At 37.5% G+C, this 27,835-nt stretch overlaps 5 protein-coding genes and 1 non-coding gene across 6 annotated transcripts; 3 read left to right on the top strand and 3 right to left on the bottom strand.

The window, feature by feature from the left end:
- Positions 1 to 1,319: 1,319 nt before the first annotated feature.
- On the bottom strand, positions 1,320 to 2,114 carry LOC142550717 (uncharacterized). The gene has a single exon (XM_075659795.1). It carries the CDS (start codon positions 2,112 to 2,114, stop codon positions 1,320 to 1,322), a length of 795 nt encoding a protein of 264 aa, XP_075515910.1.
- Positions 2,115 to 5,047: 2,933 nt separating this feature from the next.
- LOC142551499 (GPN-loop GTPase QQT1) lies at positions 5,048 to 10,933 on the bottom strand. Its single transcript, XM_075660770.1, has 10 exons — positions 10,659 to 10,933; positions 10,478 to 10,522; positions 10,282 to 10,361; positions 9,547 to 9,621; positions 7,741 to 7,844; positions 7,385 to 7,541; positions 7,194 to 7,281; positions 6,377 to 6,449; positions 6,176 to 6,306; positions 5,048 to 5,533 (listed from the first exon to the last, which is right to left on the bottom strand). Exons 1-10 carry the CDS (start codon positions 10,748 to 10,750, stop codon positions 5,458 to 5,460), a joined length of 921 nt encoding a protein of 306 aa, XP_075516885.1. The 5' UTR covers positions 10,751 to 10,933; the 3' UTR covers positions 5,048 to 5,457.
- Positions 10,934 to 10,964: 31 nt separating this feature from the next.
- On the bottom strand, positions 10,965 to 11,036 carry TRNAP-UGG (transfer RNA proline (anticodon UGG)). The gene has a single exon. It is a non-coding gene; the product is annotated as a tRNA-Pro (tRNA).
- A 2,588-nt stretch (positions 11,037 to 13,624) lies between these two features.
- On the top strand, positions 13,625 to 15,783 carry LOC142551498 (LIM domain-containing protein WLIM1-like). The gene is made up of 5 exons (XM_075660769.1): positions 13,625 to 13,907; positions 14,243 to 14,339; positions 14,420 to 14,463; positions 15,176 to 15,265; positions 15,367 to 15,783. Exons 1-5 carry the CDS (start codon positions 13,773 to 13,775, stop codon positions 15,541 to 15,543), a joined length of 543 nt encoding a protein of 180 aa, XP_075516884.1. The 5' UTR covers positions 13,625 to 13,772; the 3' UTR covers positions 15,544 to 15,783.
- A 2,598-nt stretch (positions 15,784 to 18,381) lies between these two features.
- LOC142551497 (F-box protein At3g12350-like) lies at positions 18,382 to 20,611 on the top strand. Its single transcript, XM_075660767.1, has 2 exons — positions 18,382 to 19,395; positions 19,771 to 20,611. Exons 1-2 carry the CDS (start codon positions 18,427 to 18,429, stop codon positions 20,197 to 20,199), a joined length of 1,398 nt encoding a protein of 465 aa, XP_075516882.1. The 5' UTR covers positions 18,382 to 18,426; the 3' UTR covers positions 20,200 to 20,611.
- Positions 20,612 to 24,800: 4,189 nt separating this feature from the next.
- Positions 24,801 to 26,561, top strand: LOC142550903 (F-box protein At3g12350-like). The gene is made up of 2 exons (XM_075659945.1): positions 24,801 to 25,345; positions 25,721 to 26,561. The coding sequence occupies exons 1-2, from the start codon at positions 24,878 to 24,880 to the stop codon at positions 26,147 to 26,149; spliced, it is 897 nt and encodes a 298-aa protein (XP_075516060.1). The 5' UTR covers positions 24,801 to 24,877; the 3' UTR covers positions 26,150 to 26,561.
- Positions 26,562 to 27,835: the final 1,274 nt, after the last annotated feature.

Below are 27,835 nucleotides of genomic sequence, written 5' to 3'. Positions count from 1 at the left end.
AATGATATTGATTCTCGAATTATTTGGTTAAATGTAATAGATGATATACGGTGGTTGTTAATTGTTATTATGATTATTTTTAAAAAAAAATCATTATTTTCACATATATAATCTTCTAAATTTTTAAATATGATCTTGATATTGGAATTAAACGTAAATTGATATTAAAAAATATTTTTTAATGAATCGGTTCGGATTGGAGATCTTCTCACAAAATTGACACGTGAGACAGTATAGTTTTTGTATTTTTTTTTTTTTTAAAAAGTACACACAGTAAGACCTTTTAAAAATTACCCCTTCACAAATCAAGGAATTTGTTTACCTGACATCATATATCTATCTAACCGGTCCGACAAAACTACAGAGTATAGTTGAAATTGAATCACAAGTGAGATTATTTAATGATATACACTCTTGACGTTTTAAAATAATCCTATAATTCTGTGTGTAAATGGTTGGTATGGCTTGAAAAACGAAACGTAAATTCGTGAATTAGTTGATGTGGGGGCTCCCCCTTTGATTGCTTACTAAATGACCAATAGTAAATGACCAAATATCCAAGAATACTCGTATTGTTTTATCGCCAAAAAATGGACACATATAAACTAAACAAGACATCATTCGAGGAATACAAAGTGTGTCTTAAAACCTTTGTTCAACAAACAATACGAATAGAGACCAAGGTTATTTGGCCAGTGGTAGTTTCATTTGTATGTATAAATATAGTGGGGTGACTCGGATTCGAGTCTCACTCCCACCCCATAGATATCAAGTATTTTCATTTGTATATATAATATTGTGATACCTTTTGTTCCATTTGATAAAAATATTATAATAAACTTTTATAACAACTTGGGTTAATCATTTACGTAAAATAATAACAAATACGAATTAGTTGTTACAGAGATTTATTAGGCGGTCATGCATGCACGAACCGGGACTCGGAGCTTGACAGTAATAATGACTCCAAGATTCGAGTCTCATTCCTCACCCCACCCCTATAATTAAAAAAAAAAAACAAACAAACAAACAATATCGAATCATAAAACACCAAAATGTACACATAATTAGAACAAGTTCAATATTAATATGGATTTATTTCCATATCTATGTACACTCATGATCCAGGTGGAAACTGATCAACATCTTTTGGTAAAAACAAGCATCTAAGTTTATCTCCCAAAACAAAAAACTTAATATTTTTATTTCCTCTTCTTCATGATTGTTGGGTTTGCTAGTTTCCGAAGTATGAGCCAAAAAGAAGAAGAAGAATAAAATCAAGAAAATAACAAAAAGAATGGACAAAGGACCATAGATGATCAAAAGCTTCTTCTACGCCCGATTTCTTCTTGTTGAGGTGAGTTATCTGGATTTAGCCCGTTAAGAACACTTCTCGGAGAAGATGATCCTTGGTTATTTACAATCTTTTTCTCAACAAATTTTATCTCCGACTCTTTCTTCCTTTTCAAGGTCCTCGTGCTCGAGGACGATGCCGATGAATTCCGAGTACCATTAACAGTGGGAATCAGATACCATCCAATCGAAGTGCACAGAATCGCGAAAGATCTCCCATAAACAACAAGAAACAAAATAATCAGTATCAGAATCAGTGGGAGATAATAATAAGGATGCCTCAATTTCTCCAGCCTGAAACTGGTCTCGGAGCTCCTTTTTGCCTCTTTATCAGGGATCTCCGCGCTTCCAATCTTGTCTTGCACTTGCGAAACGGCAGGAACTGCAGGATTAGTGACCGGAATATCTCCTTTCTGATTCTTGACAAGATCCTGTGTGTTAATCTTCTCTTGATTCCTCTCTTTGGCCTTCACGACGATGGGCTTCACGTTGTCGGAATCATTCGTGTAAACGAAACGCACGAAGGATATCTCGTCCGAACCAACTTGAGTGTAAATCTTCTGCTTCTTGTCATCAAGTTCAGCTAAAAGTGCGTTGAATTTGTCCAAACCCCTGTCTGCATAAGGGTTCTTGTTGCTGTTATCTTTGCCGATTCTGCAGAAATTCGTGTTCCTTTTGGATCTCTTCGGGGTTGAACATGGACTGGTATAGCGTTCGTTTTCGTCTTCGTGGCTAAAGCTTCCGCTGCCACAGAGAAACATTTTGCCGATGATGGGTTTTTGCTGGTATAATGTGGTTGATTGATTGAATCTAAGAAAGTTATAGCACGAAGAAAATGTGTACATGTCATGTGTGTGTCAATGTGTGTGTGTGTGTGTATATATATATATATATATTGATTTAGGTGGATCCATTTGAGAACACTTGGAGGGATTTAGTCAAAGAAGCACAACGAGAAGCACAAAGTCTATATCATGCATATTTAATAATTCGTGGAAGCTTCTATGTAAGTTTGTAGATATATATTGGAATGGATTTTAGAAATTTAATATTTTTATAATGATATATTAATATAAATATAGAAAATGGTGAAAATTATCCCTGTCTTACATACTTTAACACTAATATAGCGCATTAAAATTTGTTCTTTCTAAATATTACATGTAAATTAAATTTACAATGGGAAGTGAAATATGCTTTGAAAAAGTTTTAAACTAATATTTTAAAGGCAAAAAATATAAATTAATTGTAATATATTATTAAGTTTGAGACCTTTATAGTAGCTACTTCAGAAGACACCAAAATATTTAATTTCATAATTATCCTACTAAAAACCTCTTCAATTCATTTCATGTTTTACACACAAAAAAATCTAAACACAATTTTTTTTTTAAAATCGAACAACTCTTCTAAATTGAAATAATTTCGTGCTAATTGTTTTGCATTATTTGATCAAATTAAAAATAATAATAACAAATGCAATGCGTGTGTATCTTTTACTAGTTCAGATGGAATGTGTTCCTCAATTAAACGATATAATATAGATTTTTTTAGGGAAAAAAAATTGACAGATCGTGTATGAGATAAGATTTGAATGTCCATCAAGTTCGGTGATTTTTGTTTGAGTCGGTCCCAAGTCTATAAGAACCAAATCATTAATTAATGGTTTAAGCTAAACACGTCGCTACACGTCCAATAAAACAATGCACAATATTTATGACAGCAAGCTAATTATCAATTAATATCAAGAAATACAACTTGACCACGAATTCTTGAAATAATCGACTGATTATTTCTAAATTATTTTAATTGGACATTTCAGATTTTTTTCTTCAAATCTCATGGATCTAAATACTTTGATTTCGAGTGTAACCTTCGATTTTATAGATATATATGCATGAAGCTTTCTTGAATAGCTAAAACCTAGACTCTCACGCCATTCTAGACCATTCTGAATTGAATTCCTTAGGTCGGCCCTCATTTAATGAAATGAGGCTAATAGCAAGATATGTATCTAATAGCATTTCTATGTATCTAATAGCATTTCGATTTCTTATCAGCTGATCTTACACCTATATTTTTTCTTCTGTTGTTTCTTGAGGTATTGATGTTCATGTTTCATATGTGTTGAGCCATAAGTTTGAGTTGGATCAGTCGGGTCAACTCGTTTCACAGTACAATTTAAGTGGATTGAATTGAAATTTTTTCAACTTATTTAGAAGTAGATCTAGATGAACCAACCCGTGCAAGTCGGGGGCCCATAAAGGCCAGTCTGAGGCGGGCTTGAGTTGACTCTCGGGCTTGAAAGGAAAAAAAAATTTATTTTTTCACATTATGAAATTATATGTATTTTTAATGAAATTTATAAATTTTGTGTTAATTATTTTATATATAATGTAGATTTGTGAAATCAATAATTAAACATTTTATTGATATTTTGTATAAATTGTATTTATTTATGAAATGAAATTTTTAATTAACTTTAATAAAAAAAATATTTTTTACTATTTGTGGGCCGGTCTACCTAACCCGCAACTCACTTTAGGTTGGATTGGGTTGTGTTGGGGATTTCCAGCGTGGATGTGTAACGCACCATAGAGTTTCTCCATCTCATAAGACCTACAAAAGACCGTCTTTTTTCGATATAATTTAGCTCCACATCACCGTTTTTTCAATCTATTCTTTAGAAAAGGGGTTGTGATTATGCGTTGTTAGGTGCTCCATTTTCTTTTCTCATTGAGGTCGAACCTGTGCTTGAGAGATAGCTGTTCAAACACTGATAAGGGATGTATGGATTCTCGAGAAGAGAGGAGCCGTGGTAGTCCCCCGGATCCCACGAGCACGAAAAGAAAGAGAATCCAGGATCACACTGAATAGAGGACATGTTTTGCAAATTTTGGAGATGATCGGACTGATATGGTAAAATCTAATGGATGAGAAAAAAATAATAATTGATTTTCATGCTACACTTTCCTTTATAACCACCAAGATATACTAAAAGTAGAAATAAAGTTATGTTCATGTCCTGCATATTTGCAGCTACACATCTTTTTCCAGTCTCACATAGTTCCCTTAAATGATGGAGAGATCAGAATCTCCAAATCCCTCACCGAATTTGCATTTTGGATAGAAGTTGCTAGAGCCCAACTCATTTTAGCCATCCAAAAATTATTGTAAAAAAAGATTAAAAAATTTTCTAAAAAAATTTCATAAAAAAAAAGAATCTCTATATTTTAAAATTTTAGTATAATCCATATGTTTTCTTTATACAAAAATAACTTAGTATAACATACTTTGTACAGGTGTTAATTCTTCAAAGAAGAATAACAACTATATGAAAAAAGTCAAGCTTGGAGTGCACTTGACTTGAATTTTCTATATCTATTTAGTTTTTGTATAATAGTGTCCTCTTGCCCAAGGCATCTAGAAGTACCATCGTTTATCACGCTTTTCATGGAACGGATGAGTTCCTTTTTTTCTTTTTTCAATGTCGTGCTCTACGACTACACTCTTTCTTCCTTCTTTACACTTCCCAACTGCCTTCTAATTCTAGAAGAAAAAAAAACTTTTGGAAAATAATCACACTCTAGATGAGTCTAGAGTGTGAGCTGCATTAAAGTCAATAGATTCAAAATATTATATACCAAGAATGAACATTGGCTTTGGTTATTACCTTTCAATGAAACTTAACAGATATTACAAACGAGATTTTACACTTTCTTTAAGGATAAAGATTCCAGATACCACACAATTTCCTACCAGTAAGCAACTGTTTCTGTATTCAGACATGTTTTACAACAAGCATGCATGCAACTTACCCTTGAATCTTATGAAAATAGTGTCTTTAAATATAATATAAAAAAAGGCACAACTTTATACAAATTGCGTTCACTTAGCCTTAATCTTTTAGCCTAGGAACAAATTTGTTGTGGATAGACCAATGCTTTTGCGGAAAAACAGTGCACCGGCTAAGCACAAAATCTTTTCCAACATCATAATCAGCAAATCATGAACTACCAATCGAGTTGCATCTTAGTTCAGAAGTGAGAAATATACCGGCAAAGCGTAGAGGTATGCACGATGATGATTGTAGCGCAGCTTATTTTAATGATTCTCAGTGTCGTCATTGCCTGGAAAAACCTCGTCATCCTTCATGTACTTCTCCTGTACGGCGGCCACTGTGAACCTCTATATGTTAAGGAACATTAATTGAACTCATACAAGGAATCAGATTTCAGAGAGGGCCAAGTAAAAGAAGATAATAATCAGGTAATAAGGTATGTCCTGTTATACACAAAGTTTTGAAGATATTGTGTCAAATATTAACACTCTGACCACTTGGCGGAGATGATCAAAATTTCGATGTTTTCTATTTAAAGTGAGGGAGGGAAAAAATCAATGATAAGGAGAAGAATTAGAGGGCAAACATTAATTTTGCAATCGTGAGATCAGATAAATGCCATCAAGTTATAGATAGTAATAACGACATAATTCAAATCTATTAAAGTGTATGGTTTGATCGTCGTGCCAAATGTGCAGCCTCAAGGATAGAGAGGTGATTGTTGCTACTAAACAAGAGAACACGTTCAAGTGACTGGAGAGAGATTACTCTAGCTCAGTGCTCACTACTCTACTCATTTCACACTTCACAAATGAATCAACCTCTAAAAACTAAAAAAACCAGTTCATGAAGGCGGAAAATTTCGAGTTTGTGAATACAAAGAATTGATAAGCTAGTCAGTTGCAAGTAAAGAAAAAGACATCAAGACAGCAATTAAGAAATCCCAATAGTCAGATAAAACATCGAGTAGAAAAAGGATATCTATAATAATCCCAATCAACGGGACCAACTGCGATTTTACTAAATTCGACAGCGCTCGCTTCAATGCCAGCAAATATATATCCGTTGCTCTTGTCAATAAGTTTAACGAGATTTCCAACACTCACTTTATCCTGAAAAATCACGGCTGAAAGAACGACGACCATGGATAATAAGTACAGATTAATGGAGATGTGGACAAACCTGAATGTCTAAAGTTGTGAAATTGACAAGACTGTAATCTTCTATCACCTCGCACAGCTCCTTCGTTAGCTCTCTGTGCCAGAAAATTAAACAAAATTGAGTAGAAGCCAACTATAAATTACTTAAATTCTAGACAAATTTGGCATCAGAAGATTGTCATCCACAGCTAAAATGCAACTGAGAAAGGGACTGCTTGATTAGGAAAAGGGTGGTGGAATGATTAATATACCAATTACACAAAACAAAGTCATGCAATTTTTTTTCGGCACACATCTAATAAAAATATTCTAACGCTAGACTTGTTGCATATTATGTATTTTACGAGAAAATGGCATTCAGATTGAGAATTTACAAAATACGATGGACAAAAAATTAAAATACACGTGTTTACAATGTTATTATAGACAACCAGAAATCAGTGCACCAAAAAAAGTATTTCAGTCTTTGGCGTAAGAAATTCACATCAACCAAATCTATTGAACTTATGATTACTTGTGACTTGTGAGTTAACAAAGGCCAAATGACATGTTTTCAAAAATTCAGAAACAAGTATAAAGTTAGCGATCCACAAAAATCAATACATCACTTTATGAAATCAATAATATATGAAAAGAACGACACGGACAAAAAGTGACCAAATATATTCTCAAGTTGATAAGTTGGGCCAATTTGCCTCCCATAAGAGTAACGAAAAAATGCCTTAAAATTCCTAAATAACCTATTGGAAAAACAGAACGAGAAGAGGAACAGAATCAGTATTTTCTAAAATAGTAAAAAAAATCTAAATGTGCATATATGACTTAGACATTAATAATACTTGTACTTAGCAGATCGAGGATCCTGATTGAGATAGTGCTGCAAATAAGATAAATCTTGTACATCGGTATAAAAATCAAGGTTGAAAGCTGCAAAACAATCCAACAATTAAGTTAGAAATCGTGTTCAGGATATGTGCTAGAAGGGAAACAACTTTACATGTAACTGGAGTAGAAAGAAGATAGTTCTAACCAAGCTTTCCATAGCTTTCAATAAGATCAATCTTAGAAAAAACATTGACATGTGGGAGTTCCAAATGTAGCATAGTAGACAACGACAGAAGCAATGCACTCACATACTTTCCAGGATCACTGCATAGATGGGCATCAACTAAGTGCACTGCCGTTAACTGCAGGAGGTAGAGATCATATCAAGAGTTTAACACAAGAATCAAATCAACTAGTCGGTCAATTATTGGTTCAAGTGTCAATGAGTATAAAAAAGACTTATCTCACCATGAAGGCCTAATTTGCATACTAAATTCAAAGTTTAGATGAATTTAATGGGGATGAGTGTGAGTAATAATTAACTAGGAAGATAAGACACACCCTGAGGTTTAAGTTCTTCACGAGTTTCATGATAACTCTCTTTGCATTTTCGTGAAGGAAAAAGAGTTCCACTTGGCCAGGGAAATCAAAGAGAAAATAGTGATCTGCGAAAACAGAGAAAGGAAACATTTTTTTATGGAAGTACTTAGCAGAAACATATTCAAGAATCTCAAATTAAATTAACATTAGATTCTGAAATTCACTTCAATTTTTTTCATCCAAACAATTCAGGAATTTGAAACTAATGGATTTAAAATCTATCAATCCCAGTGCAAACAAAGAGAAAGGGCACAACTTTTATGTTGACACTTTAAATTCACAAAATAGCAGTACCCAAGGCCAAAAAATGGAAGGGATTCAAGACAGATTTCCAGGACATATATTTGACAGTTGGGGAAGTGCAAATATTTCAAAAAGTTTATCCAACTGTAAATTTATTGTGTCTAACAATGGCTAGATTATCATTTCTAGGGACTGGTTTATCATTTAAACCTACAAATTCATGATTTGAAGGCCTAAACAAGAAGGTTGAACAAATGAGAAAATAAAGAAGATCAAATCAAAGAGTTTACACAAATAAACACTCCTTTCCACTATAAAGCCAAAAAAAAGAAAAAGAAAAAGATGAACTTATTGGATTAATTGAGTGAGGTCTTATTATATAGACTTTAAACAACATGAAAGCCGTTGAACTGAAAGAATTTTGTGCAAAGCTCTACAACACTAAACTGAGTTAAAGTCGGATGCAAAACTGCCCAAGTGATTGTCTAATCTTTTAACTAGTGAAGTAGTGATCATGCTAAATAACTCATGAAAAGTGTCAGCTGGAGTAGACAAAGTAATTTCTAATTAACATCAATTGTAAGTAGTCAATCTCGTAGATTCTTCCCAAACAAAAGAAGAGAGTGGAAAGATCCAGCCTTCAAACCTCTATAGAGTTGTATATTTATTTGCATTTTCTTTCATTGTACTTGTATTTCATATTTAATACTTATGATGCGTATTGGAAGCATTTTATGCGTATGTAAAATAATTTCAATTTTCTAACTCAAGTGAATAATAATCACATGAAGAGAAGTTTAACTTTGTATTTAAAGAATGAATTCATGCAATTACTAGGCATTTATTTGCTACTCGATTTATTTTTAAACTTTGCCAAGAAACAAGAAGTCTTTCATGGTATAGTTCACCCCCTTTTAGATTATCTACCATGAACTACCCATAATAATTATCAAGGAACTCTACATCATTACTCAAGGTACAACGTACATGCTTTCAAGCGTTAAATTTTTCCTGCCACCCACAAACAAGAGAACAAGAATATATTCTAGCTTCACCAAAAGTTACGAAATATGGTCAAGAATCCTTTATGGGTTGAGATAAAAAAAAATCTAATGTTCTTTTATTAGTGATCAGTAGGTAGCAGCCAAAATATTTTTAAAAAATAAGCGACTCAAAATCTACTGTTCTTTTTTAGTGATAAGTAGCAGCCAAAAACATTTAAAATGTAATACTACTTACTCTTATTTGTCTTTGTCAATGCCAGGTGACAGAGACCCAATGAAATGGTCAAGATTTAATTCAAGTTTGATCCACATTGTAAACACTTGAATCGAATATACTAAATGAAAAACAAACCAGATAATATACTAAGATTATATGGTATGAAATTCCTTATTTCCATTATAACAATCATTAAGGGGCGAGCCAAATAAATCAAAGAATCATTCAGAAATCTGCTGCAGGCAGGAAACTCCAAATATGGGTAGTTATGCATCAAAAAGAAAAATTAAAGACTATAGCGACCTTTGAGCAAGGGTTTCAGTTTGGATTCTAACCAATCAATGTTCTTCTCCAAATAGTCCATGCAATAAATAAGACCTATAAAACATGGTAAACTGTTTTTCAGATTCAGGATCTTATTCATCAAAATGACACACATATTTACAAGCCAAATGAAAACAAATTACAGAAAGAAAAAATCATTTTGCAATAAATATTCTCTACACCAGAAAAGGTGGGGGATTACTTTGAAGATGAGCAGTATCTAGTTTTCAAGTTTTTTTTTAAAAGTTGTTAGAGGTATCTTAAAAAAAGCACAAAGTAGCATGTAGGTTTTAGGTCTCAGCAAATCAAGCACATTTTTTGTTTAAAACCATGAAAATCTGTTAGTCCGAATAAAGATTTTGCATCCGAAGTCATTTCTGAACAGCAGTTTTATAGTCATTTACAGACTTTGAAATGATCAAGGCATTATGTAATACAAATCACATTCCCAAATGCTGAATAAATGATTTTACAAATAACTTGGAACCAAAAATTTAACAGGAAAAACAAGAAGAATTCAATTTAAGGAGTTGCAATGTCCAAATCCATCAAACAAAACATCAAAAGAGGAACTTGAAGCTGATTTTGCCCAACAAAAGTTTTACAGTGCACCTCGAAAGGCACCTAACTAGAATCATATGAAAGTATTGGATAATTAAAAGAACAAAAACATTTCCAAACAGATGAAGCTAAAACAAAGAATAATGCACTTACCTCCATTAGGACCAAGGGAATGCTCAGCCATGACATCGGAAAGTTTAATTAACTCCTCGATGTTTATAGCACAATCATATCTTTATTCGTTAAGGATACAACTCATTGACAATCACAACACATACAAACACACAGACAGTGCGCAATTCTACTTCAAGCTGCTAAAATACCGAAGAAAAACCAATGAATTGGATACGGTAAAGAATCATTCGCAGGATCCAGATTAATCACAGCAACCTTCCTGCAACCCATTAAAGAAAAGATTTAAACATAAAAACCCAACTTATAAATTTTATCAATCCAATTTTGAGATTCTAAATGCATGGGCAATAAAAAAGAATAAATCTATCGTCCTTCAGAGAAACTTCAACTGTTACCTGCCGATGAGTGGCAGGAATTGAGACATGCCATTGCAATAAGTCGTCTTGCCGGAGCCTGGAGGCCCTATCACCACCTGACCGAACACCATCTTCCTCTTTTACATGCACAAATTCTTTCGGGTAAAAAAGGTAATCTTGAACGGGTTCCGATTGGAATTTCTGTTAGGTTTATGTATATAACAGGAAGATTCCAGCTGCAGAAAGAGGCTTAAGCCCCTTTCGATTTCATTGGAAGGTTAGGGTTTATATTTTTTTCAAAAAAAAAAGGTAAAGAAAAAAAGAGAGATAGAAAGTAAAAACAAAGGGGCATTCCGAGAATCGAACTCGGGACCTCTCGCACCCAAAGCGAGAATCATACCACTAGACCAAATGCCCTCAATATTCGTTTCTCAATATTTGTTTTATAAATAATTATAATAACGAAGCTTAAAATATTTCGGATTTTAAAATATTTGTATATATTTTATTGGAATCTCAATCTAGTTTTTCTCATAATTAGCTAGAGTTTATAACCTCTCTTTTCTCTTGATCATGCATTCCATGCTTAAAAAAGAAAATTCTATAATGAAAGAATGCATACAAAATCGACTTAAAAATGAAAGCAAGCATGCATATTGATTACCCAATGATGTGGAAGACATCAAAGCAACTTTTAGTTTGTAAAATATGATAATAGATGATGATATATTAAATCAAAAGATAACATAAAAATTCTTTAATTTCATTTATTGTAAAACTTCAATCAAATATGAAGTGAGACAAAGAAGTTAAATCTCTATCGTTTTCATAAAAGAGTGTGAGTATGTATGACTAGATTCATGCATTAGATAAATGTCCCTTTCTTTTTCCTATTTTTACATGCATAAAAAATTAATTTTCTATCTTTAGAATCTATCAACTACCATTCTAATAAAAGAAAGTTGTGCATTGGTAACATAAATGTGGAATATTTTATAATTTTAAAACACTTTATCTATGCAAATAAATCACAAGAGGATGTATCATGATGTGGTGAAGTTGGTATGATATGATGTCATCATTTATAACTTGATCTCGTGTTTTTTTCGATGATTAGATGATGTTGTAGAGATGATGTTGAAAACTTAATTTTTTATTTAATTCAATCATTATGATGCAATGCATATCTTGCAAGTGCAACTGAATATCACACTTATCTCTTTGAATTTAAAAACCATATATTGCTTCATATATCGTCCTCCACCTCTTCAATGTGAGCAATTTAAGAGGTTGAGAAAATCTCGTTATTTAAAATGTATGTCTATGTTGCACAATAACGGAAAACATAGCATTTATCTTCTTGTAAGAAAATTAGAATAATTGCATACATGAAATCTAGATTATTGAAATTTTCCTATAAAAACAATCCATCGACTCCTCGTATTTCAAATCTTAAGTACATGTATCTATGAAAACATGTGCAGTTATATTAGGTTAAGTGGGCAGACGTATCTATTATACAGATCAAGATAAGGTTAAAGATCAATGCATTTGATGCACGTACTTGGTAACTAAAGCAAAATTAATTAGAACACATTTGAATTTAATTATGTGGATATCATATAATAAAAAATGTATGTGATGTAAAATATCATCCAAATGTGGGCCATTTCCATAATATTCAACAATGTCCTTTGGTGATACATCTTGTAAAATAAAGTCAAAATAGACAACCAATGTGGGTTCCTACAAAGCTTGTGGTTTCATTGAAATTGTAAGGAACAATTATCAGTACTATGTGTTGTTCAAAATTTATCGAATGATACAGGACAGATATGTGTAAAACCAACAAATCAATAAACCGAAACAAACCAGTATTACAATGCTCAAATAAATCAAACCGATGCCTATATGAAATACAGTGTTCTTAAAACAGATTCGTCCCCTCCGGTATGTGCTTCGAGGATGAACTCGGACGTCTGTTTCCCAGGATACAACGGAACAATCAGCAGCACCCTAGCACGAGGCACTACTATGGCGAACTGAAAAGTACCTGAACTTTATCACGAGGACAAAGTAACAAGAGAGGAACAGCAGCCGGTTGAAACAGCAGCAGCCGAGACAACAGAGCAGAGCTTCGAAAATATGAGAATGCAAGAGAGTGTGTTGGTTCTGTTTTTGAAGGACTAGGTTGCCTCTATATATAGGCACACTCCGGTTCCATATGAACAGTCATTGTTGGTCATCCGAAAGGCCAAAGGTCAGCTAGTCATATAGCAAAAGCCAGGTGAACCTTGATGGGAAATTTTGCCTTAATCGGTCCGACATTCGACGCACACAAGTCGTGCTCATACGCTTGCACACAAGTCAAGCCTTTTTCCACTGCAAATCGGGCCCATGAATTACACCCCCCGCACCGACGTGCGCGAGAGAGAGCTTCTTGACCAATCTTTCTTACACCTCCACAAAGTGTAAGTCAATATAAGCTCACCAATGTCATGTTCTTTTTCTTATGTGGGACTCTTCCCACTTACCATCCACAAGCTTGTCCAATTTCTCATTCAAATGGACCAAGCTCGATACATAAGTCCAACACTATGAAATAAAATATAAATCCGAAAAACTATTATTGCTGGTTGTTGCTCATGTATGTGTTCTTACAAAGATTGCAACTCGATAATTGTGAAACATTATATTAATGTGATGATTTGTAGACATCTAATACCAAGATTTTAAATTTGAGACGAAATATATGATTCGAACTCTATTTTAGAAATGAAATCTCATTAATTTAAAAGATGCCTTTTTTTTCTTTTCAGTGGAGCAGTATTTAAAGTGAATATAAATTTTTGAGAATGGTGTTTATTATGCAATGATATGACATAATGTTGAAAATTTTAAAATGAAAGATAATTTAGATTAATTTATGGAGGTGAGACGAAAGGAATAGATTTTTTAAGATTTTTTAAGGGGGAAAAAAGTAGGGAAAAGAATAAAGTAAAGGTGGTTGGAGCTTGAAAACAAGACAAATTGATTGCTTATTGGTCTCCACAATCCCCTTCATATTTCTCTGTCCCCTTCCCTCCTCTTATCTTCAGACTTCACCAGCAGAACACACACACAGTGCACCAAAAAACATATATTGCTGCGGCCATGGCATTTGCAGGAACTACCCAGAAATGCATGGCATGTGACAAGACTGTGTATCTTGTGGACAAGTTAACTGCAGATAATAGAATCTATCATAAAGCCTGCTTTAGATGCCACCACTGCCATGGGACTCTCAAGGTTTGTGTTTAGATTATTGAATTTGTTTTTTTTGTTTGCAAATCTTGGATCCTTGGATGAGGTTGGGCATCTAGATCTCTTTGAATAGGTTGTTCTTGATCAGGGATGGAACTTAAAGATTTGATTGGAAGAAATCACAAGTTTGAACTTTCGACAAAGAACAATTCCCATCTAATGTTTGAGTATAAAAGTTTTGGCTGATCTGAAATTTGTGATATAAAAGTTGCTTCAATGGATCTGCTGCAGATCAAGTCCAGAGCACCTAATTGTCGAATTAATGGTGTAAAGATTCAGCTATGTTGCTAACAATCTTGTGGTGACATGTAAAATTGCAGCTGGCGAACTACAATTCTTTCGAGGGAGTTCTGTACTGTAGGCCACACTTTGATCAGCTCTTCAAGAGAACTGGCAGTCTAGACAAAAGCTTTGAAGGTAATTGACAAATTTATACATATAGTCAGTTCCATTTTTTTGATTTGCACCAACTCATATTTTGTACTTATGTTAATCAGGAACACCTAAGATTGCGAAACCGGAGAAGCCTGGCAACATTGAGGTAATTGAGAATGCTTGTTGATGTGCTTAGAGGATAATTTTCAAGTTAGATATGTGGACACTAAGACGACATGTATTCGATCGATGAACAATTGGAACCTGCTGTCTTGTGTTTGTTTGAATAGTTTTCGGACACTAGGTAGATTCGAACAAACCGCTGTCTTGTGTGAATTCTTGGGTTGCTTTCACTGCTGCAGTAAACATTTGATACTATAATTTGTACAAGAGGCAAGATTACACATTCGTATCTGCTAGTTGTAAGTTGTAGCCATTGTGGGATGGGAGTTGTTCGGTCAAGCATATTGGAATTGCACGAGAACAATCATTTAGGCTGCAGTTTGATTGATGGATTTGATTTGGAGAGAGATATTTGATTTGGTGAGGGATTTAAGGGATGGATTCAAATGAAGCCCATTTTAGGTGTGTTTGAAATCCACTTCAATTATTATAGAAATTGCATAACTTGATATACAGTAGATTTGAAAATCGTTTCAATTTTGTCTATCCACGCAAGTCGAAAAATTTGATATTAGTGAAGTTTATCATGTCAAATTCATCGATCCAAGCATAACCTTACGGATTTTGTTCTGATAAGTACTTGCCACACACTTTGTTCCCCGAGAAAATGAGGGGTTAGCTCCTCCTGGGATGTTGTTAGATGCTTGGCATTCTCAACTTAAATAATGTGGTAAGAATCTTCAATTTTGTTGCAGAAACCAAACGCAAATAAGGTCTCAAGTATGTTTGCTGGAACAAGAGACAAATGCCTGGCCTGCCAGAAAACTGCCTACCCTACTGAGAAGGTAAAATCTGTCGTTTAGATGTATGTATATAAAAGAGTTGGGAAGTAATGTGTTGATTCCTTATAAACAATATATTGAGATCATAGCATAAATTTGTACAGGTGACTGTGAATGGAATAGCTTACCACAAGAGCTGTTTCAAGTGCAGCCATGGGGGATGTGTCATTAGTCCATCCAATTACATAGCACACGAGGGACGCCTTTACTGCAAACACCACCATACTCAACTTATCAAGGAGAAAGGCAACTTGAGCCAGCTTGAAGGTGATCATGAGTAACTCTTGACAACAATCCAATCTTAAAGTATCCCGTTTATTGTCGTGTGTCCTCTCTTCATCAGTATTAATTATAACTTCCTCGACCCAATTCGGTTTCTGCTACCAAGAATGAGTTATAAGCTTGATAATACATACAGTGGGATTCTCAAAGTTACGAATTTTGTGTGTGTGAAGCTTCTTGAATCATAATTTTGGTCCATCGCATGAGTTTATGGAATGTTCAAATGTTGTTTTGGCTTTCGTGTGATTAAGATCAGGAATGATTTCGACTCTTGTACCATATCAAAATCCACTTCTAAAAATTCAAATTATTGAAGATAGTCCAACAATACGTTAATCCTTCCACCATTAAGAAAAAGAGGTCTAACAAGATAATCAATTTCTAGGAAATGAAAGAGAAACAAGTTAGATACAGAATTGCAGAGCACCGTAAAAAAATCATGGTACTATTTTTCTATTGATAAATGTTACATTGAAGAACAAGGCAAGACTAAACTAGTTAACAGAACAGTATAAAGTACACAGAAAATCAAATCCTAAGGCAAGGATCCACATGTTTTATTTAACCCCAACAAGGGGATGGATGATATATCAACGATTCAAAGTATCTATTGTATCAAGAAGCAAGTCGGCCATTCTTTGCAATATGTTTCAGGTCTATAATGTAACTGTCTCTAAAAAACCCAAAGCCGAATGTCCCACTTTCGTACTGCCAAATTAATCCCTCAACCTGCTGAGAATTTATTGAATTTCCAGCTAAATCTGGAATGACCAAGCCATAACTCGAGTTGATATAAAGCATGCGTGAGACAGCTTTATCATCTGGAGATTGCGAATAGTCACAACTTTGATCTGCCTCAACAGCCGGACAAAGATGCAAGCGAAAATTGTATATATGATCTTCTTCTGGGGAAAATGGAGACTCGATAAAACTGGTACTCGAAGTTTAAAATACTGGGGCATGATGGGTAAGAGGTCTTGAAAACTCCCTAACCTTACAGCAAGCAATACCCCCAATGTCATCATAGGTCACCAGATAAAAATCTAAGCTCTGAGTCCTCACATATCCCCTACAACACGAAACAAAAAAGACCCACATCAGTTTGAGTGGCGCTGTCTTAAAATATAGAAATTAAGATTCATGCATATGCACTTTTTAGTTTTAGCCTGTCATCTTTATTTTTTGGTAATTTTTCTCATTTATTCGAAGTGACGTTAACGTGACACCAATGCAATGCTGATATGAGAGTGATATGTGTAATGTCACATCAACACTCTGGATGAAAAAGATTAAAATTACCAAAAAAAGTCGGAATATGCATGATTAAAATTAAAATTTGATATTATAAAGGACCGAAATCGCAAAGTGACTAAATTACATAATCGAAATCGTAAAGTGACAAAATTACAAAACTAAATGTACAGTTTTTCTTTAAAAAATATATACAAAATTCATTAAGCTGAAAATAACGAAAATTATTGTGTTTAGATAATTATTACAACTGTACAAACACACCATGCGTACAAGTGTGTACTAATAATTATACTATTATTAAGGTTAAACTTCTTTTAATAACTAACTTATATATATATATCTCTGTGTGTGTTATGACACAATATATTATATTTTTATTTTTAAAAAAAGTTCATTCAATATTTTATGATGTGATTGATTGATACGAGAAGATTGTAAAATAATAAATTATGCGTTAGTATTAAAATGATATGATAAGAACCAAGATTGGAAATAGTGTAACTGATATATTCGGACATTTGGCTTGGTATGAACTACGAACAGCATGTCTACACCTATGATCAATGATAGCTAAACAATCTAAACTTAATCAGGACAACCAAAGGTGCCTGCAAAATCATTTGAAAACTGTGTGCGCTGGAATGTTAGGAATGAAATATTCATGTCCGACTGCGAATATGATATGTGTTGGGTGTAATAATTGTCCTTGCTTGGTAGAGCGATCGAACCGTGGTGCTTGAGCTGCTGTACGGTTTAAAAGATTTGAGTTGCACCATTACTACTAACTATAACTTTTGGTAAAATGATAAACACTCGATCGTACAATTTGTCTCATAAAATTGATTCGTTTTATAATCATATTTATCTCGTCGTAAAAATCAACTTGACAACTACGAAAGCTAAAAAACATCAACTTGGAAAAATGGGAACACATGCTGCTCCATTCTAAGGTCATCTCCAATCCATATCCTCTATTTTTCATCCTCTATCCTCCAAAATAGAGATCCATGATCTCTATTTTCAAACACCTTCTCCAACCCATATCCTCTAAATATTACCAAATACTCTATTTCTTTAATTTATTTCATTTTCAACTCATATCCTCCAAATAATTTTTTTTAATTTATTTAATTTTCGAACACATACACACATATAATTAATTAATTTCATAATATATTATTTAACTAAACTTAATTAATTCGCTAAACATGGCACAACTACATGTAATTCGCTTATTAATTTTCAAAAGAACTATATGGCAATTTTTAAAATATCTATTTTGTAATTATTTTACCCCATTACTTTATTATTATAATATTATTTCCTTTATATGTTATCTTTTACGATGTGATCAAACATTTATTTTGATGGCTGATTCAATAACTAAAAGTTCAAATATTGTTTTATTTCTGATAATCTAATATTGTTAAAATATTGAAATAAATTAGAATATTTTCCAAAACTATACCTTTAGAATTAGTTGAACTTGTTTAAGAAATGGGTTAGTTAAACTGATATAGTATAAAATTTCAAGTAGAGATAGAAATATTATAAATATTCATGATCTTCCTCGCAGGTGTTGGGTCAAACTTTTGATCTGTAGAACATCTAAGTCTTGGGGGGCATTGATGATTATCTATATAAATTCAGCAGTCAAAAGCCTGAGCAAATATCCCAAGAAAGAAATGGAATCGGATCTTCAACTTTCATTCTGTGATTTCCCGGAGGATGCGCAACTTCGCGTCCTCTCATTCGTCAACCGAAAAGATCTCAAGGCGTTCGCCTGCACTTCCAAGAAATTCTCTGCTCTCTGCACTAACGACGAGCGGCTCTGGCTTCTCAAGTGCACCCGACGATGGGGCTCCCGTACGCAAATCCCGAAATGGGGTGGCGGCAAGATTTCCTACAAGAGTCTCTTCAACTTGCTGAAAGATTACGAGACCCTCATCAGGTTTTGGATTTACATTTACGACGCCACAGGATTACCGTTGTCAGCTCCCCCTCTCTTGCTCTTCGAATGGTGTTCTTTTTACATCACGGGATACAGGATTTCGCCGTCGAAGGATAGTGGCTACGGTGTGATAAAGAGACCCTTCATATGGATTACAGCTACGTCTGATGGGGAGGGGATGGTTTATCTAGACACCAGCAATGGAACACTTTCGTTGACAGAGGAGGATTTGTTGAGGGAAGATTCAGAGAAACTGCGCAGTACTGAACTGATAATAGCGGAGGTTCGTACCGAAAAATACGATGCTCTCATGAAGGTGTGGGAGAATCTTGATTTTTTGGATTTTCGGAGGCGACTGAGTATTGCGAACGGATTAGAGGAGTACGAGAATGTTTACAGCTCGCCACCAGATGGGTTGATGACGAAGATCCGTGAGGCACTCACTAAGACTGTTAGCGTTCCCGTTCCCGTTCCCGATGAATCGTCATCGAAGAAACTGAATTCGAGGCAAAGGAGGAGGAGGAGGCGAAGGGAGAATGGGATGATGGACGCGTTACAATGGGAGGTCTCGTACTTTTTGCAATTACACAAAAGATATGACAATTACTCTCGCTCTCCAGATCAACCATTGCAAGGCCTTTGGAAGGTAAATCATTTTGATCCTTGAAACCTAGCTCACTTAAGTAGCTTCATCTTTTTTTGAAAAAATTGCAAAATAGTTAATTCGATATTTGGACATGTATATTTTAACTAGTCAAAGTTTAGTTTAATTTGTTCGATTTTCTTTTGTTTTTACTCCAATTCCATCGAAATATTGGCGCGACGTCTTGACACTGTAATGTATTTGGTTGTCAATATTGTGAAAGAGAACTCAAGTGATTGCAAGCAGACCAAATTAGGAATTTGACTATTTTCCTACTTTCACATGCCCCGCATTGATCTGTGTGTTAATGTTCATATATAATTTGTTAGCTCAGTACTGTGGCAAAATTTAATTCATCCTTTCTCGGTGCTGTTGTAGGGTATAGCTCGTGGCAAAAGCTTGACCTTTTATGTAGTAACCTATACCATATGCTTCGGCGAGTTATCTTGCAAAATGGCCGGAAACTCCGTCACATCTAAAATCAATGATGGCTTGGTATTTTCAGCTTCGATGGAACCTTTCATCGAACCTCCGTTTTCTTCTAGAGAGAAACATATTTACGATTCTCGTCTTCATCTACGCCTTGCCGAATATAATCAACCTGATCCCACGTCTTCAGATGTGTTGCGCATTTTCTATGCAAATTTGGGTCCTGAATCAAGCGCTCCCAAGGATCCTCGGAATGCCGGCGGGAGAATCTGGCTATACGCTGATGGGACTTTTGGATTTGGTTCTCTCAAGGATCATTTCATCATCGATCTGAAACCTATGGTCGAAGATGACAACCTTCTTGATGTTGTGATATGAGAATATGGCTTTAGCTTATTTGTTCACTGCATGGAATGATAATCCGTATGCATGTAATTGTGAGTAAAATTTGTTGCGAATTGTTCAGCAACATTTTTTTTTTTGGGGGTAATTCGAGCATGAATGTGGAAAAAAGTTCTGATTTTGACGTTCTGTTTCTGCTGATCATGTCGATCAGGAATATTAATAAATAAGTTTCATTCCACACAAAAAAAGGAATTTAATGGGATGACTGAATTCGACTCATAAGCAGTTTGATGCATTGACTAGGGAATCAGACCTAGTCTTTCACTAATCCCCATCTCTTTCATTCATTCCCTTCTCTTTACTGCACTAAATGTGACAAGAAATGAACACCCCAAATTTGGATTTTGATCGCACTTTTTATTCTTCTACTTTGATAACGCGACATGCTACTTGATACCCCCATGGATGGGCCCATTACCCTTGGCCCATCCCTAGCTCAAAAGGAAGACAAGCCCATCAAGAGCCCATGTATTCTCCTATAAATACCAGGTTTGAGTGTTCAGTTATTGGATTCACTATATTATTTTCAGCAGCGCCCTTAGCTGCTCCCCCATATATCCTCAGTCTCTGACTTGAGCGTCGGAGGGGCTACGCCAGGATACCCTCCTGGCCCCCTCCTAACGGTCTTATTTGTGATTTCAGGCCCAGGGTAATTTTGGAGCCCGTGTCTGGATTAGTGACGCTTGCGTGGATCGGACCCTAAATTTCCCGTGAGTATCACTTGGCGCCGTCTGTGGGAAAACTTGAGTTAATACGTAGAGATGGCAGGCAGGAAAGGAGGTAGAAGAGCTACCTCAGCATCATCGCGTCCTCAGAGGGAACCCGAACAGTCTCATGTTGAGACAAGACAGGAACAACCGCATCTTGAGACGAGACATGAACAACCTCGTCAAGAGGCCAGAACTGAGCAGCCCATCCACGAGACGAGGGTCGAGCAAACCCATCCCAATGAGAATGTGGGAAACTTGACCCTGGAACAGCTGGGCCAATTTATCACCCGAACAGTGGATGAGGCCATGAAGAGGAATCAAGAGTCTATGTTTGCAGAAGAGCAGGCCGCTCACCAGGAGCGAGAGGAGAATGTGAAGGGCAGTCAGAGTAGGGTGGAGGAGACACGACCCCTCCCAAGTGAGGAGAATCCGGAGATGGAGGAGATGTGGAGGGAGATACAGATGTTGAGGCAGCAGTTGGGAAGCAGAGCACCGGCACCCAAGAGAGGAAGTCCCTTTTCACTAGCCATTTTAGAAGAAGAACTTCCTCCAAATTTTCGACAGTCGAATGTGGGAGAGTACGATGGACATACTGACCCCGAGGAACACTTGGGGAGATTTGAGAATGCGGCCATGTTACATCAATATTCAGATGGAGTCAGGTGCAGGGTGTTCCTGGGCACGTTAGTGAGCTTTCTTGCACAGATTTGCCAGCAGCAAGAGGCACCAGAAAATTATTTGACCCTGTTCGTGATGAAATAGCAAGAGAATGAAACTTTGCGAGAATTTGTCCAGCGTTTCAACAGTGCAGCGCTGGAAATACCAGCGGCTACCCCTGACATCATGATAAGTGCCTTCACACAAGGACTGAGGGGAGGGGAGTTTTTCAAGTCGTTGGTCAAGAAGCCTCCGTTGAGCTATGATGATCTGTTGGCTCGAGTTGAGAAATATGTAAACTTGGAAGATGCCCAACGGTACAGAAGGATGGAGAGCCGGCCCGGAGGAAGTAGAGTTGAGGGAGCGGAGAAAGGAGGAAGGAAGAGGGGTGCGGGGGAAAGAGAGGAAGACAGAACTAGTAGTAGAAGACAATTCTCATCCCATGTTCCCCTAGATAGGAGTCGGGACGAGGTGATGGAGGTGAGGGAGCCCGCGGGGAGGTGGGAGAAGTCGCGAAGGGTTGGGTACAGTGCTAGATTATCTTCACGGGATAGACGAGAAGGATCCTCATTAAGGAGTCGACAAAGGTCTCGCTCGCCCCCTAGGCGTGGTCAAGGCCCTCCATGGATAAATCAGAGGATGGGTGAGCAGAGAGGGGAAGGTGGATGTCAAGATGTCCCTCAGGAGCTCGTGGAACCGAGGAGGGGAATGAATGAGGATAACCACCCTACGAGAGGAATGATTCATATGATCTCGGGGGGTGCTACTGATGGAGACTCTGGGCGAGCTCGGAAGGCACATGGGAGAAGGTTGGAGAACTTTTAGATATCTAAGGTTGCAGACTTACCACAAGACCCCGTCTTCAGTTTTGGGGTGGAAGACCTTCGAGGCGTTTATGATGTGGCGAGGATATTTATTGATAATAGAAGCTCCGTGAACGTCTTGTTCAAGAGCACGTTGGATCAAATGAAGATGGAAGGATTTGAGTTTGAGCCGGTATCCACCCCGCTCTATGGATTGGCAGGACATCCCATCCCGCCGCTCGGTCAGATTGTCCTTCCTCTATCTTTGGGACATGTGCCTCAGCGGGTAACAAAAATGACAACATTTACTGTGGTGGACACCCCATCTGCTTACAATGGAATTCTGGGGCGACCAGCCCTAAAGGATTTCAGAGCTATAGCGTCCACGTATCATCAGAAGTTGAAGTTTCCCGTAGGGAAGGAGGTTGGAGTTTTATGCGGGGATCAGAAAGTCGCACGTCGTTGTTATGAAAGAATCGTGAAGGAAGAAGAAAAGAGAAGTCACGAGCATTCGCATGGAAGCTTGAGCTCAGTCTTGCAGTTGTAGAGTCATTCGGAGAAGCTTCAAAATGGGTAACTTTGTCCTGTGGAGGTACAAGAGGAGCTGAGAGGAAAGTTGGAGAATGCGCTGGGTAAGGCTCTAAAGAGGCATGAGAACGCTTACCACCTTAGAGAACATCTTTACTTCATTTTTGATGTATTTCGTTCCTGAATTTGTCTTACGTTATCAGTTGATATTTAATAAAGCCAAGTTCTTATATTAAGTTCGTGGTTGTTCTTGTATTATGAGGATTATATGAATTTTATTTTACCTGCTTAGGTTGCGCCTAGTAGAGGAGAAGAGTGGGGGGGGGGAGAAAAGTTAAATTTTTCCTGCTAAGGCATCGCCTAGCAGAGGAGTAGAGGCTGAGGTGGAGAATATTTATTTTCCTGCTAAGGCATCGCCTAGCAGAGGAGCAGAGTCGGCGATGAGAGGAGCAGAGTGGAAGAGAAGAATTTTTATTTTCCTGCTAAGGTATCTCCTAGCAGAGGAGTTAGAGGGTGAGGGCGTTGAATTTTATTTTCCTGCTAAGGCCCGGCTTAGCAGAGGAGTTAAAGGGTGGAGGTGTTGATTCTATTTTCCTGCTAAGGCCCGGCTTAGCAGAGGAGTTAGGAGATGATGAGGTGAGAGTTTGATTTTTCCTGCTAAGGCCCGGCTTAGCAGAGGAGTTAGATGGTGGAGATGTTGATTTTATTTTCCTGCTAAGGCCCGGCTTAGCAGAGGAGTTAAAGGGTGGAGGTGTTGATTCTATTTTCCTGCTAAGGCCCGGCTTAGCAGAGTAGTTAGGAGATGATGAGGTGAGAGTTTGATTTTTCCTGCTAAGGCCCGACTTAGCAGAGGAGTTAGATGGTGGAGATGTTGATTTTATTTTCCTGCTAAGGCATCGCCTAGCAGAGGAGTTAGAGGGTGGAGGTGTTGATTTTATTTTCCTGCTAAGGCCCGGCTTAGCAGAGGAGTTAAGAGATGATGAGGTGAGAGTTTGATTTTTCCTGCTAAGGCCCGGCTTAGCAGAGGAGTTAGAGGGTGGAGGTGTTGACTTTATTTTCCTGCTAAGGCATCGCCTAGCAGAGGAGTTAGAGGGTGGAGGTGTTGATTTTATTTTCCTGCTAAGGCCCGGCTTAGCAGAGGAGTTATGAGATGATGAGGTGAGAGTTTGATTTTTCCTGCTAAGGCCCGGCTTAGCAGAGGAGTTAGAGGGTGGAGGTGTTGACTTTATTTTCCTGCTAAGGCCCGGCTTAGCAGAGGAGTTAGAGGGTGGAGGTGTTGACTTTATTTTCCTGCTAAGGCCCGGCTTAGCTGGCTTAGCAGAGGAGTTAGAGGATGGAGGTGTTGATTTTATTTTCCTGCTAAGGTATCACCTAGCAGAGGAATTAGATGGAGGAGTTGAATTTTATTTTCCTGCTAGGGCCCGGCCTAGCAGAGGAGTTAGAGGGTGGAGGTGTTGAATTTAAATTTTCCTGCTAAGGTATCACCTAGCAGAGGAGTTAGATGGAGGAGTTGAATTTTATTTTCCTGCTAAGACCCGGCTTAGCAGAGAAGCTAGAGGGTGGGGGTAGTGAATTTTTATTTTCCTGCTAAGGCATCACCTAGCAGAGGAGCGGAGTTTGAGAGGAGAAAAATGTTATTTTCCTGCTAAGGCATCGCCTAGCAGAGGAGAAGAGTGGATGAGGGGAATTAAATTTATTTTTCCTGCTAAGGTGTCACCTAGCAGAGGAGTTAGAGGGTGGAGATGTTGAGTTTTTATTTTCCTGCTAAGACATCGCCTAGCAGAGGAGCAAAGTTTGGGAAGAGAAAAATTTATTTGGTTAGTCGATAACAAAAGATGTTTTCGGGGAGCAGAGTTTACGGGGATCGAGCGGATTTCGCCGTCGAAGGATAGTGGCTACGGTGTGATAAAGAGACCCTTCATATGGATTACAGCTACGTCTGATGGGGAGGGGATGGTTTATCTAGACACCAGCAATGGAACACTTTCGTTGACAGAGGAGGATTTGTTGAGGGAAGATTCAGAGAAACTGCGCAGTACTGAACTGATAATAGCGGAGGTTCGTACCGAAAAATACGATGCTCTCATGAAGGTGTGGGAGAATCTTGATTTTTTGGATTTTCGGAGGCGACTGAGTATTGCGAACGGATTAGAGGAGTACGAGAATGTTTACAGCTCGCCACCAGATGGGTTGATGACGAAGATCCGTGAGGCACTCACTAAGACTGTTAGCGTTCCCGTTCCCGTTCCCGATGAATCGTCATCGAAGAAACTGAATTCGAGGCAAAGGAGGAGGAGGAGGCGAAGGGAGAATGGGATGATGGACGCGTTACAATGGGAGGTCTCGTACTTTTTGCAATTACACAAAAGATATGACAATTACTCTCGCTCTCCAGATCAACCATTGCAAGGCCTTTGGAAGGTAAATCATTTTGATCCTTGAAACCTAGCTCACTTAAGTAGCTTCATCTTTTTTTGAAAAAATTGCAAAATAGTTAATTCGATATTTGGACATGTATATTTTAACTAGTCAAAGTTTAGTTTAATTTGTTCGATTTTCTTTTGTTTTTACTCCAATTCCATCGAAATATTGGCGCGACGTCTTGACACTGTAATGTATTTGGTTGTCAATATTGTGAAAGAGAACTCAAGTGATTGCAAGCAGACCAAATTAGGAATTTGACTATTTTCCTACTTTCACATGCCCCGCATTGATCTGTGTGTTAATGTTCATATATAATTTGTTAGCTCAGTACTGTGGCAAAATTTAATTCATCCTTTCTCGGTGCTGTTGTAGGGTATAGCTCGTGGCAAAAGCTTGACCTTTTATGTAGTAACCTATACCATATGCTTCGGCGAGTTATCTTGCAAAATGGCCGGAAACTCCGTCACATCTAAAATCAATGATGGCTTGGTATTTTCAGCTTCGATGGAACCTTTCATCGAACCTCCGTTTTCTTCTAGAGAGAAACATATTTACGATTCTCGTCTTCATCTACGCCTTGCCGAATATAATCAACCTGATCCCACGTCTTCAGATGTGTTGCGCATTTTCTATGCAAATTTGGGTCCTGAATCAAGCGCTCCCAAGGATCCTCGGAATGCCGGCGGGAGAATCTGGCTATACGCTGATGGGACTTTTGGATTTGGTTCTCTCAAGGATCATTTCATCATCGATCTGAAACCTATGGTCGAAGATGACAACCTTCTTGATGTTGTGATATGAGAATATGGCTTTAGCTTATTTGTTCACTGCATGGAATGATAATCCGTATGCATGTAATTGTGAGTAAAATTTGTTGCGAATTGTTCAGCAACATTTTTTTTTTTGGGGGTAATTCGAGCATGAATGTGGAAAAAAGTTCTGATTTTGACGTTCTGTTTCTGCTGATCATGTCGATCAGGAATATTAATAAATAAGTTTCATTCCACACAAAAAAAGGAATTTAATGGGATGACTGAATTCGACTCATAAGCAGTTTGATGCATTGACTAGGGAATCAGACCTAGTCTTTCACTAATCCCCATCTCTTTCATTCATTCCCTTCTCTTTACTGCACTAAATGTGACAAGAAATGAACACCCCAAATTTGGATTTTGATCGCACTTTTTATTCTTCTACTTTGATAACGCGACATGCTACTTGATACCCCCATGGATGGGCCCATTACCCTTGGCCCATCCCTAGCTCAAAAGGAAGACAAGCCCATCAAGAGCCCATGTATTCTCCTATAAATACCAGGTTTGAGTGTTCAGTTATTGGATTCACTATATTATTTTCAGCAGCGCCCTTAGCTGCTCCCCCATATATCCTCAGTCTCTGACTTGAGCGTCGGAGGGGCTACGCCAGGATACCCTCCTGGCCCCCTCCTAACGGTCTTATTTGTGATTTCAGGCCCAGGGTAATTTTGGAGCCCGTGTCTGGATTAGTGACGCTTGCGTGGATCGGACCCTAAATTTCTCGTGAGTATCACTTGGCGCCGTCTGTGGGAAAACTTGAGTTAATACGTAGAGATGGCAGGCAGGAAAGGAGGTAGAAGAGCTACCTCAGCATCATCGCGTCCTCAGAGGGAACCCGAACAGTCTCATGTTGAGACAAGACAGGAACAACCGCATCTTGAGACGAGACATGAACAACCTCGTCAAGAGGCCAGAACTGAGCAGCCCATCCACGAGACGAGGGTCGAGCAAACCCATCCCAATGAGAATGTGGGAAACTTGACCCTGGAACAGCTGGGCCAATTTATCACCCGAACAGTGGATGAGGCCATGAAGAGGAATCAAGAGTCTATGTTTGCAGAAGAGCAGGCCGCTCACCAGGAGCGAGAGGAGAATGTGAAGGGCAGTCAGAGTAGGGTGGAGGAGACACGACCCCTCCCAAGTGAGGAGAATCCGGAGATGGAGGAGATGTGGAGGGAGATACAGATGTTGAGGCAGCAGTTGGGAAGCAGAGCACCGGCACCCAAGAGAGGAAGTCCCTTTTCACTAGCCATTTTAGAAGAAGAACTTCCTCCAAATTTTCGACAGTCGAATGTGGGAGAGTACGATGGACATACTGACCCCGAGGAACACTTGGGGAGATTTGAGAATGCGGCCATGTTACATCAATATTCAGATGGAGTCAGGTGCAGGGTGTTTCTGGGCACGTTAGTGAGCTTTCTTGCACAGATTTGCCAGCAGCAAGAGGCACCAGAAAATTATTTGACCCTGTTCGTGATGAAATAGCAAGAGAATGAAACTTTGCGAGAATTTGTCCAGCGTTTCAACAGTGCAGCGCTGGAAATACCAGCGGCTACCCCTGACATCATGATAAGTGCCTTCACACAAGGACTGAGGGGAGGGGAGTTTTTCAAGTCGTTGGTCAAGAAGCCTCCGTTGAGCTATGATGATCTGTTGGCTCGAGTTGAGAAAT

Source organism: Primulina tabacum, chromosome 7 (assembly GCF_025594145.1).
Source record: "Primulina tabacum isolate GXHZ01 chromosome 7, ASM2559414v2, whole genome shotgun sequence".
NCBI lineage: Eukaryota > Viridiplantae > Streptophyta > Magnoliopsida > Lamiales > Gesneriaceae > Primulina > Primulina tabacum.
The sequence above is the reverse complement of the archived record's forward strand: the minus strand, read 5'-3'. Positions and strand labels throughout refer to the sequence as shown.

Excerpts from the sequence above, each read along its gene's own strand:
- LOC142550717 (XM_075659795.1), bottom strand. The coding sequence starts at position 2,114 with ATGTTTCTCTGTGGCAGCGGAAGCTTTAGCCACGAAGACGAAAACGAA.
- LOC142551499 (XM_075660770.1), bottom strand. The coding sequence starts at position 10,750 with ATGGTGTTCGGTCAGGTGGTGATAGGGCCTCCAGGCTCCGGCAAGACG. Across the intron at positions 7,542-7,740 it reads TGAAGAACTTAAACCTCAGG|TTAACGGCAGTGCACTTAGT; the intron begins GTGTGTCTTATC and ends TACCTCCTGCAG. Across the intron at positions 6,450-7,193 it reads CCTCGATCTGCTAAGTACAA|AGAGCTAACGAAGGAGCTGT; the intron begins GTATTATTAATG and ends TTTCTGGCACAG.
- LOC142551498 (XM_075660769.1), top strand. The coding sequence starts at position 13,773 with ATGGCATTTGCAGGAACTACCCAGAAATGCATGGCATGTGACAAGACT. Across the intron at positions 13,908-14,242 it reads ACTGCCATGGGACTCTCAAG|CTGGCGAACTACAATTCTTT; the intron begins GTTTGTGTTTAG and ends GTAAAATTGCAG. Across the intron at positions 14,340-14,419 it reads TCTAGACAAAAGCTTTGAAG|GAACACCTAAGATTGCGAAA; the intron begins GTAATTGACAAA and ends TATGTTAATCAG.
- LOC142551497 (XM_075660767.1), top strand. The coding sequence starts at position 18,427 with ATGATTATCTATATAAATTCAGCAGTCAAAAGCCTGAGCAAATATCCC. Across the intron at positions 19,396-19,770 it reads CATTGCAAGGCCTTTGGAAG|GGTATAGCTCGTGGCAAAAG; the intron begins GTAAATCATTTT and ends GTGCTGTTGTAG.
- LOC142550903 (XM_075659945.1), top strand. The coding sequence starts at position 24,878 with ATGGTTTATCTAGACACCAGCAATGGAACACTTTCGTTGACAGAGGAG. Across the intron at positions 25,346-25,720 it reads CATTGCAAGGCCTTTGGAAG|GGTATAGCTCGTGGCAAAAG; the intron begins GTAAATCATTTT and ends GTGCTGTTGTAG.